This window comes from Homalodisca vitripennis, chromosome 2 (assembly GCF_021130785.1).
Source record: "Homalodisca vitripennis isolate AUS2020 chromosome 2, UT_GWSS_2.1, whole genome shotgun sequence".
NCBI lineage: Eukaryota > Metazoa > Arthropoda > Insecta > Hemiptera > Cicadellidae > Homalodisca > Homalodisca vitripennis.
Window position 1 is genome coordinate 177758025 of NC_060208.1, and position 14803 is coordinate 177772827.

General features: G+C 32.6%; 1 protein-coding gene across 1 annotated transcript; it reads right to left on the reverse strand.

Annotated features, from left to right (window-relative positions):
• Window positions 1–2131: 2131 nt before the first annotated feature.
• LOC124353371 lies at window positions 2132–5585 on the reverse strand. Its single transcript, XM_046803213.1, has 4 exons — window positions 5557–5585; window positions 3576–3924; window positions 2962–3057; window positions 2132–2400 (listed from the first exon to the last, which is right to left on the reverse strand). The coding sequence occupies exons 2-4, from the start codon at window positions 3895–3897 to the stop codon at window positions 2177–2179; spliced, it is 642 nt and encodes a 213-aa protein (XP_046659169.1). The 5' UTR covers window positions 3898–3924; window positions 5557–5585; the 3' UTR covers window positions 2132–2176.
• Between the last annotated feature and the right edge of the window lie 9218 nt (window positions 5586–14803).

Here is a 14803-nt window from a genome sequence, read left to right on the forward strand (position 1 = left end):
TTCAACGCTAAGGATACGCCACATAACTTTGATTGTTACGGTTAAGCCACATATACGGTAGCATCCTAACCGCTCACTTCACAGATGGCAGTCCGGGGTCCCATCCAGCATCTTTCAATGCCCTTCTTGTTGCTCGGTCTTGAAGCGTTAGAGCGATGGATACCCTTACAATCTTTTGGTTATAAGAATTTGGTTTATGTTTAGTTATTATTTGGTTATGTTCCCAAAACTGTTCCGTTCGATCCAGCAATCGACCCATCAGCATCAGCTGGCAGAGTCAAAAACTTTGACTTCCATCGCTTACTGGAGATTAAACGTAAATTTCTTCCAGCTTTGGGGAAGAAGCTTCAGCGATGGCTGTTCTGAGAATGTCGAGGGCTTATATGTTATTTTCTCGGAAGTTAGATTAAGTCTCACACGATTCGCTTTGTATTCCTAGATGTGACAAAAGACTTTGGTAGAGTCACGTTATCATCGTAAATATTATGGCATACTTATGAGTGCTAAATTGGTTTCTTAAGAATGGCTATAAACTATGGCTTCTATAAGAAAGAGTATTTTTCACTTGATAATCTCATTGACATAGAGATAAGAACCAGGGAATTTGAAATGTAGTTTTCAATGATAATCTTGTATTGTTTGTGAAATAGGGCTTCAGGCGAATTGAGATCGGGTCTGGAAATTTGGTAATGATGATGAGGCTATGTACTGTGTTCTGTTAATTGTCCCGGATGGCATTGAGAAGAAAACTGTTATAATAGATTCAACCTTACCCTAAGGTGAGGATAGGTTTTTACATGTCTTTAAATAATGGCATAATCTTAGCGAGGACGTCTATATTGAATCAATTCTACAGAAAGTAGATGGATAACTTAGAATTACTATCTTGAGCTGAGGGTTTCTTTTAGACGTGTTAGAAAAATTAGAAAATTTTTACTAACTAGTCTTTTCAATATCTCCGCCTGTAAAAGCTTTGTACTCAATATCGTTGGATCATTGTTTTTTTCTTAATTTTTTCATTCTTCGACAGCAGCTGAGTGTGTATCTACTAGACTTTCTGCTGTGCAAACTAGGAAGATTGAGACGAAGTAGAAGAAGTGGGTCGTAGCACTTGATTGTGAACCGCAAGGTTTTGATGTTTTGAGATGATTTTTCCTTCAGAAGTGTTTAGATTGAAGAAATATAACTACAATACTATAATTACGTCCGTCTCAATTATTTTTTGTGCAATGATAGATTATCCGAGTTCAGGATTTGGTACCCAATCATCAGATCCTTTTACGTCAAGTTTAAATAGATTGAACTTTTGTTATAAACCTCAGAAGCTTGGGTGGATTCTCCTTCCTTTGGAATTCTGAATTATGGTCAGATTGGCTAACCTTGAAATAATTGTCTCCTAACAAGATAAAGCATTAAAAAAAAAGTTGGTATGCCGATGCTCAGTGCCGTATAAGTAGTGGCATATAACGATGATAAAACATTAACTTGGGTGAACGTAGCCTACTACTAACCCAGCTTTTCTAAAGTCGATACATGACTCGTGTCACAGTGAAGGTGTTAATGGACAATATAAAACAAATTAAATACTCATAAAAGCAACTAAGGCGTGCATAATAAAGTATGGCGTAAAAATATACCCAAAAATATTTCTTAACAACCATGCCTTTTACTCGTATGGATAAAAAAAGGTCAATACATTTTATTCATGTCAAGAAATGATTCTTCAATACTTTGGTTTAGATAGGTAAATTAAAATAGGGCGATATTTTTTTATCTATATTTTAAGGAATAGAGTGTATTTTATAACTCTTCAGATTTATTGGAGAAATATTAATGTTCAAAACAGGAAATACTTGTCAATTATTTCAAAATACATTTAACTACATTTTTATAACCTTAAATTGCATATTTTGAAAATCACCTAATGTATTTTACAGATATTATAAGAGTATCGAATGGGATTAAATAAAGCTTAGAACATTTGAGTATTGTTATGTATTATTAAGCATATTCCAACGCACTCAAGCTTTATCTAAACATTATTAACTTAAGGAATCGTCTTTTAAAAATAAGATTTCTCTCACTACAAACCAAACCAAAATATATATATATATATATATATATATATATATATATATATACATAAACTTTGACTTTATATATTTAGTAAATAGAATTATGCGTGTGGAATCGTGATTGGAGGACCTGTAGTATCCGTCGTAAATTGACAACAGTGTATTTTAATATCCTTCTCATGACGGTTGTGATATTTAAGTCGGGCATACATGCAAGCATTAACGTTGACGCGATCCCAATTGACATCTTTCCACTTCAAACATGCTTGCACTCGATCGGTTTGCATCTTTAAGCTGTGACATTGATCCGATGATGAGGGTTGTCCTGAAAACCAAAATAAATAAAATTAGCATTTCCCCATAGTAAAATATAGATTTAGAAAACATTACTACATTTACTATATTAACATTACATTATGACTAAACATTTTCCACGTCGACGAAAAATTTAAACTGGGCCGTATGTGATTTGATATAATCTCGCAATAGCATTGATAACAAATTTAAGCTACAGAATTCTACTCACAATAAAAAAAAATTGAAAACTAGTAATTTCCTTATTTAATATACGCTTTACCCAAATGAATAATAAAATATTCAAAATATTAAAAAATGACAAAACCTAGATCCTGTCGAGACGATGATAAATTTAATCCTTACAATAAGTCTTATTCTTTGTACTCCTTTCCAATGTGATCAGGCACTCTCTCTGTCACACACACACACACACACTCTCTCAGTCCCCCAAGCACAAATTTAATCCATACCTATACAAATCATTATTTATATAATATGCGAGTATTTTGTCATTACCATATATTGTAATAAATCATTGACATTCCTTACATTCATTATTATTATTATATTATTACATTATTTGACATACCTATTAAAAATGAAAATACTTTATCGGGTTGGGGGGTTTCTTCAGTTATACTGTAATGGATACCGTTGTCAAGGTCTGTTGCTGCGTAAATACATGCTGTAAACACAACAAACTTCATATTATTATAGAAGTAATTATCATCAATCAGACTAACTACAACTGACTACTTTACGTGTTAATATGAAATATAAATAATAAGTTTTAACAAAAATGCTAATCAAATTATGTAAACAATATACAATTTAACTGAATGTAATGCTTCCAATACTTTTTGATTAAAATTTGAGACGCCAACCACTCTTATTCCGATTTATCTCTCGAGATAAAAGTCTTAGAGCCGAGCACTAAATTCTAACGACATACAACATTATGGAACTTACAATAAACGATAGGCATAATCAATTCAATCAATCTCTGTTAAAATTGTGGTTACATATCAAGGAATTGACTGGAGGGTCGTTGGACTATTGTTTGTAACATCTATTGATTACAGTGGTAGTTATTATCCCTGTAACTTCTAAATAACATGTTGTAATTTCAAAATATAACTTGTTAATTTGGTGTATATATTCTATATATGCCTTTGGCTATAATTTTGATACATAAGTACTTACGGCTATTTGGAAAAAACTGTGAAATGTCGAAACAGAAACTGCAGAAGTTTTTATACTTTATAGTGTCGAAGACACTGAGTGTGATGCCTATGCGCATAGGATTGGATTGGCCTTGTCTAAAGTGTCTTATGGTGACAGGACTACTCTCAGCACTAAAAATTGTTTGCTGATTTCCTTCAAAATCTGTGGCTCCTTCTGTATTTGTATTGTTTTTTAACAAATTACGAAGATCCACTTCATTTCTGGTGGTAATGTGTATGCTTTGTGTACACACAATGGCCAGAAGCAGTAGGACCGCTTGCAATAACACAGGCAGGAACATGTTACTCCACGATTCCAGTTCACTTGCCTGAAATTAAAAACAAAAAGTAATTGGGTGGAAACCTACACACATTTTTGTATACATTACAAATACTATTTTCAAGCTGTGGAGATGCATACTATATACTGTTTGAGAAAGATGCATCTAAATGATTGAATACCTCGGATTTTCGAAAAGCGATGGTCTAGGAAATGAAGAATTTTCTGTGAAACAAGCAAATAAAATAAACTTGCTTCTAAGTTTTTGCTGAAAAAGTGAAATTTAACGATCCAATTTATATTGGATTTTCAGTTTAAACTTTTCAAAATTGTTAATGCACTAGTTTTGTTGCAATAAAATAAAGACATGTGAACCAGATTTGAATGTTTGTTACATAGATAAAGACAATTTTTTTTTTTTAGAAATGAAACAATATGTATATAAAATTATCAAACAAATTTTGAACTACTTTGATACAAGTGACTATCCAAAAAAATCACGAGTGTTGTAAACTAGTTGACTTAAATAACTTAAATAGTTTGAAAATTTAATATAATGATACAATGAGAAAAAGTTTGCAAAATCTATGAAAAGATAATAATTTTTATTTTTTTCTGGAAGATCTGAGATTACAACCAGATGTACTCAAGGTTAAAATAGAAGATTTAAAAGGGGAATTTGAAAACAATGTTGAAGTATTGAAGAAATAAAACATTTAAAATTATTAGAAAAATCAATAGTGGTGATTTAAATTATCCAAATGTGAAAAATACTTAACATTTAAAGGAAACAAATTGGTAGAGAGTTACTGAAGGAATCTATCTATTTGGGTATTTGTACAAGATTGGGTGGGGTGCTCCAAGATTATACTTCCAGTCATTATGTAGGAGCATAGAATCAAATTTCATTGTATGCTTATATAAACTAGCTTTTCGTAAAACCGATAGAAAATAAAGAACACAATTATCAGAAAAATCTATTTGGTGGGGTAGGGGTTGGTATGCACTAGAATTAAGGTGTAAAAATATTAAAAGACAATGTTTCGGAATTGTGTGTAAGCTTGAAACACAACAATCGTTTGGATACGTATATAGTAGTGATATATCTCTCAAACAGACTTTAAGGAGAATTTAATTAATTCATTTTGTCGAATTAAAGTAACCGGGTGACAAAGTTAATTTATTTAAACTTAGACAGATGGTACTAAGAATGTTTAGCTAAAAAGGTATATGTTGGAATATGGTATCGTTTGATATTTTTAACAGTTCCTTCCAATTTGACCTCCACCAACTGGCGAAGGTGACGAACGATTTCCTTCATATGGAAAGTTTCTTTTTTTAGTTTCATGAAAAATTAAGTTGTGTGCTTATACAATCCAAATTAGTTTTTTAATTCTGGATTGCAAAGTAATTCGCAATATTCTATAATGTGCACTGTGATTAATTTGACTTTATACATTAAACTTAGGTATTACTTTCTAGCATTTTTTAAAATTTGCACACCTCTTAAATTAATATCCTTAAATCAAACACCATGAAAATAATTTAATTAAAATAATGAACATTATTGAAAATAAATTAAATAACAAACTATATGTAAATTTAGCCTACATTATCAATCTAATGTGTATAAAGTAATCAATCCTTTAAAAAATAAATTGATAAAATAAAGAAAACTTACTTGTGCTAATAATTGAAACACTGGAGACACAGAAGTACAATGACTGTTATTTAATTTTTCCCATACGTTTTATAAAATGCGATGTCACGCCTATTATAGTAAAAACAATAGCCTATTCATATCAAAACACATTAATGCCAGTTGTTTAATCAATTCCGTTATGCATAATAAACTACAAACGTAATTTATGTAGTGGCAAACGTCACTGTAGATAATTATAAATTATTGTTATTCCAATAAACTTCCAAACACATTTGCAAACTGTAACATGAACATTTCTTTTAAACAAAATACTTCACCACGCTCTGCATCTTGCGATTTAAAATGGTCTTATATTAGTTAGAAAAAGAATTTAAAAGGTTTTACCACACTTACGTTTAAGATAAATTACCTCCTGTACTACCTCATTAAACAATTACTGTCAATTACACATATGAGTAACTTGTAATGATTGTTTTACTTAAGGGAAAGGTTGTTTATTTTACCAATGTAACATTGTTAAATCTTAGATTTACAAAATGGCGTCAAAGATATCATGCTCGTTTTCCGGTGAAAACCGCGTTAAACATTTCTAATACAAAATTATAATCCTTAGATACTTTGTCATCACTATGGATAATCATCTTCAGTCAAATATTATATGTCAAAACTGACATGGTAATTAATTATTTCATTAACTATCACGGTATATTTCTACTAGTTTAGAGAGTACTAAATTGGACTAAACAATTCAAATAACAATTGTGATATTTCAGTAAAAATTATATTTTTATGTTGTTGGAAATAAAATACATATCAAGATTTTAATAGTATTAGCAGTTTTCTGACATGATGTGAACTGAATGAAGTTAAAATATTGTTTGAAAAAGGTTTCTTTAAGATCTTACAAAACCCCATTTACATCATAATACTAATATGGTACAGGTTCATAGCACCTAACCCTATTCCACTTAAGGTAAAATAATCGTGAATTTATATGTAATATTACATACTGTAATACTAAATATATTCTACAATCGTTTAGGTACCATTGAACTGTTTTTAGTTTTAATTTCATAGCAGACAGTTAAATTTGAGTTTCTGTGACACCGACACATGTTTATGTTTTGGTGCTGTGAGATCCCTCAAGTGATCGAATTTTCAGATATTTGCCATCGTTCAATGATGCAAACGTATTAGTAACAGTACATTTCGAGATTGCAATCTGATGTCTTTCTCAGGTGTCAGTGGTTGTTCAATGCAAGCTGACATATTTCTAGTTCAGTTAATATTAGTTAAATAATTAAATTAATTTAATATTAATGCTATTAAGTGCATGTTTTAGAAATAGTGTACAGGGAGTTGACAAATATTATGTGTCTTGGTGTTCGTGACAAAAAAGTGGAATTTTCAATATAATATTTCTTTCCAATTTTCATTATAACTTATATTGTGCTCATAGTTATCTATTAGGTTAGCAGTCCTCTATTGATCCGACCTGAAACGCACGCTTAAGTAACGATCTTCCCCAGAAACAGCGAATGGACTTCAAAGGATGGAATACGGAACAAATATTTATACCTGAACCATATTCTGTCTTATTGCGTTATGGCAGTTTTTTTGCATCTAACTAAAAATGTCACTGTCAGACATTCTAACTGAAACTCATATATATACTAGATATAGATATCTACTAGATATAGGAGGCAGTGAATGTTTACCCATATAAAATGTCACACATGATAATTGAATATAGGCCTACTGTCTCATAGGTCCAAGAGTACGCCTGGTCTCCATCAGTAGAGTTTCTTGGAAATACATAAAAGCAATGAAACCTTTTCAAGTCCTCATTGAACAATGTCATGGTTTTTGGGAGAGAAGCTCTGAGATTTGTGTTAAGTTGTTGCTTTAGGAGCGTTATCATGTGACCTGCAGCAGAGACAGAGAGAGATAGAGAGAGAGAGGGAGGAGAGAGAGAGAGGAGAGAGAGAGAGAGAGAGAGAGAGAGAGAGAGAGAGAGAGAGAGAGAGAGAGAGAGAGAGAGAGAGAGAGAGAGAGAGTTGCGCTGAGTCTAAGACTTGGACTAAAAATGTAGGACGAAATTTATATTTTATGCCCACCGAGTTCGATGGTAGTGCATGTCTCTTCATGAGATTTGGCTGTGCATTACCTAAATCTATAACTCAGGATTATTTTTCGAGAAAGAATTTAACTATCAAATTTTTATTTATTATGTGTTACTTCTGCTCTGCCAAGATTCCTCTTCTATCTGTCTATATGACAGTGTTTCTATTTTTTAACTGTAGACTTAAATTCTTTAAAGTTACTTCATTTCTACATATGAAACATCATGTTTGATAATGGTCATGAGGTTGAGCCTGCTAATTACCCGCAGAATACATCGATAACGGTTTTATCTATCGACTTTACATTTTGCATGAGACTTCATTTCTACATAAACAAGAGTTTTTCCAATAAAGATGCAGTCCTATCCATAGGATTTGAGTGCCATTGAAGTATCTCACTTAGTAGACTAGGAGATTTTCTCTTCCAGAGAGCTGTAAAACATGTTTTGTCTAACTGCATGTTTTTCTGTCTATTTACAGGACACCCCAAGAATGAAATGAGTTATAGACTTGAGAGAAGTCTTACACAACAAGTGGGGTGGCGTTGTTTTATATGGTATTCAATAAGTTATGTTAAACTCTGATATGTGTAACAAATTACCCCTGTATAATATTAATGTCAATTATAGTACTATCATTTCTTTATTACTGTACGTATATTTATAACCATTAAAAGTATTTTTTAATTTTGAGATTTAACAATTTGTACAGTATGTATATGTGTTATGATTTAAAGGAATTACATTATTTTATTGATTTGTGATTTATCGAAATTTATTTTGTGCAAATTACGTTTTTAAATAAAGTATTACTTAGGGATATTAAAATGTTTATACTTAATAATTATGTCAGTCCATTCTGTCATAGTTCAAGTGCATACAGTGATAATTGCATATCCTTTTTTATGGATAACTAAAATATTTAAAACGTATACTGTTTGTCTTCAAAGGTTTCTTAAATCAGTGCGATTTTCGATGGACATTGTAACTCAACAGATCATTTACCGCACCACCTTATGTTATATTAGAAGTGTTGAAAAATAATCCAGTGTATTTGAATTCACTCGAAAGACGACGTCATTTTCTCAGCGTGATCCTTGTCATCTCTCGTCATCAGGATAAGGACCCAAGTACAATGTGGGGAAAAGGTCTGGTAAGAGCTAACAAAGAAATATGGAACGAAGAAATATCCATCCGACGGCAGCCAAGCAGTGTACTCGATGGTAATGGTTGAGTGCGCTTCCACGTTATTCTGACATTCTCATTCAACTTGTTTTATGACGCATATCACTGCGTCTCACGTTGCCAATTAGCAGTCTGATAACTCGAGATTGCATTGCAGAGTTTTCTGTCCATATTTAGTTATAACAATTTCAAATACGTACCAAGCTTTTTAAGCTTATTTTCAGAAAAACATTTATTAGAGTGGGGAAATAGATAAAATACGAGTTTTGTAGAGCCATGCTCTCTAATTCAAATACAAACCAATACAGATAAAAAAAATTTAAATTTTGTCTTATTTTAACAGACAAAGTTACAGCTAAGAAATCCTCTCTAATACAACCCGGGGACCAACAGCTTAAAGGTGACTTCTGAACCAGCAACAATGCAAGTACATAACCAGTCGGTCTTGCAAGTACATAATTGTCCAGTGGTCATCCATCCAAGCAGCAGCAGGCTTAGATTCGGACGTTGCTTGGATTCGGTTATTTCGCGATAACCGCCTTATACATTGCGTCATTGGCAGTAGATTTTGTTCTTTTTATAACGATGAAAACTTTCATGATGAAGAAAACACTATACTTTTTATCAAGCTTCACAAAGACAGTTTTACTATGAGTAAATTCACAAACCATCATATCGTCCCATACTATTTCATATTTTGTATTATTTAAAAATCCATAGAGCTTCTGTTCAAAGTTGTAAATTTGAAATAAATATAAGCGTATAGTGAAACTTATTCTTATTGCTAGGGTTAATGGCGTAACTAGAACTTAAATTTCGGAGAATAAGCATGGATCTGACTAAAGAGCACACCATTTGAAGGATTGGGACATATCTTAGAGACAAATAAGGCAGTTATATTTGAAAATAAAAGATTTGGATGCTATATTTCGAACAATTTACTTTTTTAATTTTTTGGAATTATGTGAGAGTTTCTATTCCCCATATCCCCCGCAGTTACTTCACTAGACTTTACTATTGCACTAAAATATAATAGTCATGAAAAAAGTTCACTTTCGGAATGATTTGTGTTTCTATTGGGTTTAACATTGCAAAATACCTCAAACTATGATCAGATGACGGAAATTTGCGAATTTAACATGAATGAATATGAGTAAAATCAATGATCAATACGCTATTTTTAGTCGTGTCGCAGGACAAATGTTATAAAGTAATAAAATAATGTACATTTTATCATAAAATTGGTTGTATTCTATTATCCTAATAATGATAACATAAAAGTCTACTTTATGGAAGCTTTAAAGTAGACTATTTGAGTTAGAGACGTGCCGAAGTTAGAGAGATGCTTCTCTATTTTCCACCCCCCAACAAATAAAATATAGATATCCTATAAACTACCTCTCTTCCCATTCGTTACATAGTCATTGCCATTTTTAATTATTAAAAGTTTCAACTTTCTGTGAGTATTAAATGATAATTTAGCGTGAGACTATTTATGGAACCTGTGGCATTGTGAATATGTTCGTTATTGCACGTCATTTAATTTTTTTTCGTAACTTACTGATATGGAATACTTGCCATTTATAAACATTTACCTAGTTAAACAAATTTCAAATGGCTAGACTATGTTTACACTTCATGTTAATTTCAGCACATTTAATCCGTAAACAGAAAAATTTTATTTTTCGACTGTTCAAAACCTGTTCAGAGAGAAAATTCTAAAACGCATCTCATATATTTAATAACACAAATTTAATGTAATAAGGAGTTAGTAATTTTGTGTTCCATTTTCATGAATTTTTATTTTACATTCAACCCTTTACCCTTACTTTATGGTATTCTGCAGGATCAATCTTGAGACACTTCTATTTAATATTTATGTAAACGACGTCAGCCTAGTTATTCTTTTGCACCATTATTTGTTATTTACTGATAACATGAAAAGTTAATCCGTGGTCTCATTTGCGGAGGACTGTGTTTTACTGCAGAAATGTATCAGTTAAATGGTGAAGTGACATTCATTCAGCGGTTAATGCGGTGTAAGAGAAAGTAAGTGGTGTGTAATCTTGAGCTAAACCCTCAAGATTTAAGGTTATAAAATATCATCCTTTTCCGGGACACCAAATCCTTAAAATCATATAGTTACATTATTAAAACTAAAATTCCCGCAAACAGCCATGATAATGCTGTAAAGCTATCAAATTAATGGGCACTATATGAATTATGGGGGTTATATTGAATGTCTGAATAATTTGATAACTTACTGAATATCTACTGCAGTACCGCTAGGCTGTCTTACCAGACGACTAATTCACTAACTATAGTCTACTCAAAAACATTTTGAAATTGTTTGTATGGAAAGAGGCTGTCCCTGTATGATCGTGCCAGTTGAGGAGATGAAGTGGATTAAGAACTATACCACAGTTGTACTGTTGCTACTATGATTATACTTCGCATGATCTTGAGTAGGACCTTCAGTTGTCTGGAACTGCCTCAAAGGCTGAACATCTGGGTGTCTTCTCGGACTCGAAGACGGGAGTATTTGCTCTCCAGCACTATCCCGCCAACTACGAACTCTTTGCTCATGTGCCTAGAGGCCAAATAAAGCAAACAAAACGTTGGTTAAGGATTTAGATTTCCTCCAAGTGGCAGAGACTTTCAGTTTCAAAATAATATATTTGAAGGATCATTGTTAATGTTCTCGATGATGCAAATGATTTTATATTGGTTAATGATGTTGCCACTTTAAACCTAGACTTAGTTCTTGGTTAATTAAAGTATTATCTTGTCTAATGTTAATATTTATTGGTTTTTGTACTGATTTAGTAGTTTTAGTCTGTAATATATCATCTTGTGGTCATACGTTTATAAATAAATAAATAATAACATCTCAGAATATATGTGTATTTTCTTAATTCCGGGCTGCCAAACCGGCATAAGCCATTGCGAATTTACTGTACAAGATAATATATACATAAACATATTTATATTATTTTTAGTTATTTTTATGCATATGAGCTGTTTTGTTTTTGGGTTAGATTCAAACATACATCAAATAAACTTGCTTAAGATCTAAACTTATTTTAGACTATTTTATCTGTTTATAAAAATCCGCAGTTGTGTTAAAACATTAATTTATCAGCATTTCCAACCTTTTCTCTTTCTCCCCTTTCTCTTTTTCGTTCGGAGCTTTCGATGTCTTTTTCCCCTCCTTTTCCGCGATTTCTTTCTCGCAGGTCGTCTTCTTCGTTGTACTCGTGGTTTTCTTTTGTTAACAACAATATGCATTAATGGATTATTTATCTTTGGATTTCCTTGCGTAATCAGTATTCTCGTTGACTTTTCCTTTGCGCGTTCTGGCAATGGTTGTGTTTGTGAACAAATACAACAAGGACTACTTTCCTGCTTTTGTTGATGTATTTGCTGATTTGATTTGTTAGAGTGTTTGCTCTCTATGTTTAAAAGTTCTCCACATGAAGTTTCTGACTCATTACCAGGAAAATGCGATGTTGGTGTAGTTTCTTCATAACTAATTACATTGTCTGGAGCAGATGAGATGTTATCTGGAATTTGTGGTGTTGGTGACTTTCCTAATGATGTTTCATCTTCTGGAGCTGGTGTCGGTTGAACTGTATTCGACAATGGTGGTTGGTACATTATAACTGTTTCTACTCCGTCTGATATTTGGTGCTCAGATTGAATATCTAATTGATGGCTTCCTCTAATATGCTCTGTGGTTGATGATAATTGGCCAGAAATAAGTTCTGATGGCGCAAGGTTGGCATCAAACCCCAATCCGTTTTGAGTCGATGGTGATATACTAGGGACAGTTTCTTTTGATGGATCATTTTCAATAAACTGTTCTCTCTCTGTTATATATGCTGATGGTAATGAAATCCCTTCAAGTTTACTAACACTCTCTGGAGTATATGACGATCCATCAAGAATAATTGATGGTGGTGGTTCTCCAATGGGCATTCCTCCAGCTGAGCCCGAAGGCCGAAGAACCGGATTTAGCAATGATGGTGGATGTATCCTGATTCCTTCCTCGGTATCTGAACTCGATGATGGTTGTACGGAAATAGGTTGTTGTCTAATTTTATCTGAAATTGATGCTATTTGGTCAGAAATATGTTAGTGGTCGAAACGTTGTAATAATGCTCCCATTATTATTTGATGACGATTCATTAGCAATAAATCTTTCTGGTAAATATTTTACAATCAAGTTTTCTCTCTCTGGAATAGATCTTGGTGGTGATGTTTTTTATTTTTTCACTTCTTAGAGTAAAGGTAGACTTATAAGGAATTATGGTGGTTACCAGTGATGATGACGATGATGATGACTTTCCAATTAGTATTTTACTCTCTGCAGTCGTTGGTGCCTCCTTAGGCTTACGATCAACTGTCATGTGGTAACCAAAAGGGTATTCTTCTTCCAAGGTTTGTGACTTTTCAATTTGTGGGTTCCTCACAGATTCCAATTCGTTTTCTAATGTTCCAAACAGCTTTCTTCCAGGAACTGTTGATTTTGGCAAGTCTCTATAAATTATATTTTTGTTTTCACAAGTTTTTTCACCACTGCATGGAGAAGATGTTGATGGCCATAAGGTTGGGGAAACTTGGAACTCTCCTGACTGAGGTTCTGTAGGATTTAAATTATGGGGTCGCTTTGTAATGAAATCCATTGGTACCCAAGTAAGTGTTTGATATTTTGGTTTCCTTTCAATAACTGTAATGTCCAAATTTGGCTTATATATCGTCGGTATTCTCTGTATGCTATCTAACATTTCTGCTCTGATCTTGGACTCGGAACTTTCGTAAATCGAACTATGGTCTCTTAGTCTAGTTCTCTCCAAACTAGGTACTCCATCATCTGTTCCGATTAATATTTTGGATGTTTCTTTTCCTTGTGGTAATTTAGAAGTACCCGCGATCAAGAGTGAAGGAGATTTGCATTCTGTTTGTGTCAGGCTTATAATATTACCAGAGTTTGTCTGCTGCTCATAAGGTAAGAATATTACAGGGTCTGTGTTAGTAATTTCTTTCTTTAAGCATTCTAAATTTGTCACCTTCAACTTTGGTTCATCCAAATCAAGAACTCCAGAGAACAATGGTGGTCGGTTTAGAATATCTGGTTCACCCCCGAAATCACCCAAAAAATTTGTTAAATTTATTCTTGTTTCATGTGTAACGTGAACTTTTGTTTCTAAATCATTTCTTCTCAAACTTATACAGTGTACTGTTATGTATTGCAATGGTTTCACGTAGTATTTCAGTCGGACGCTTAGGCAACCAGAAAATTTTGTGGAGCTCCATGTAATATTTTTCCAACTCAAACAAGCCTGAATGCGGTTGCTTCTTAAAATCAACACGTAGCAGTTCTCCATCGATGTAGTCTCAGCTGAAACAAACATTAAATCCATGATAAAAATATACTGCCACATTAGACACTACTTCAGCCTAACGAGCCTGTAGGACGTCTTTTAAGACATTATTGCTTATAACTTTCACTAAAAGCTATAAAATATCCTAGAAACAAAAAATGAAGTTTAAAATTGTTTACTTTCTCAAAGTAAACAATAATAAACAATAAAAACAATAATATTTTAAAAGTTTTATTAGGATCCTTGTTTTTACTATTTTCAAATCCCAACATTTATCTTACTGACCTATCTATCTACTTAATCTGAATTATATGTGGTTACTATGCCATTTCACTCTGCAACAACTTGGTCTAAGTGTGTGAATTAAAGTACAGGTTTGTGCCTGGCTATAAAACTAATAGAAAAAGAATAATTAACACGTTAATTAATTTGGCAAATTCAAAAAGTGATTATGTCAGTGTGATTTCACAATTGATCAAAATGCTTTTAAAGAAGGAAAGATTCTAGGCTTTATAAGCTGGAAAGAGCTTCTGTCTTTGCAATCATACAGTGAATTCATTTGTCTTGGTTGCTA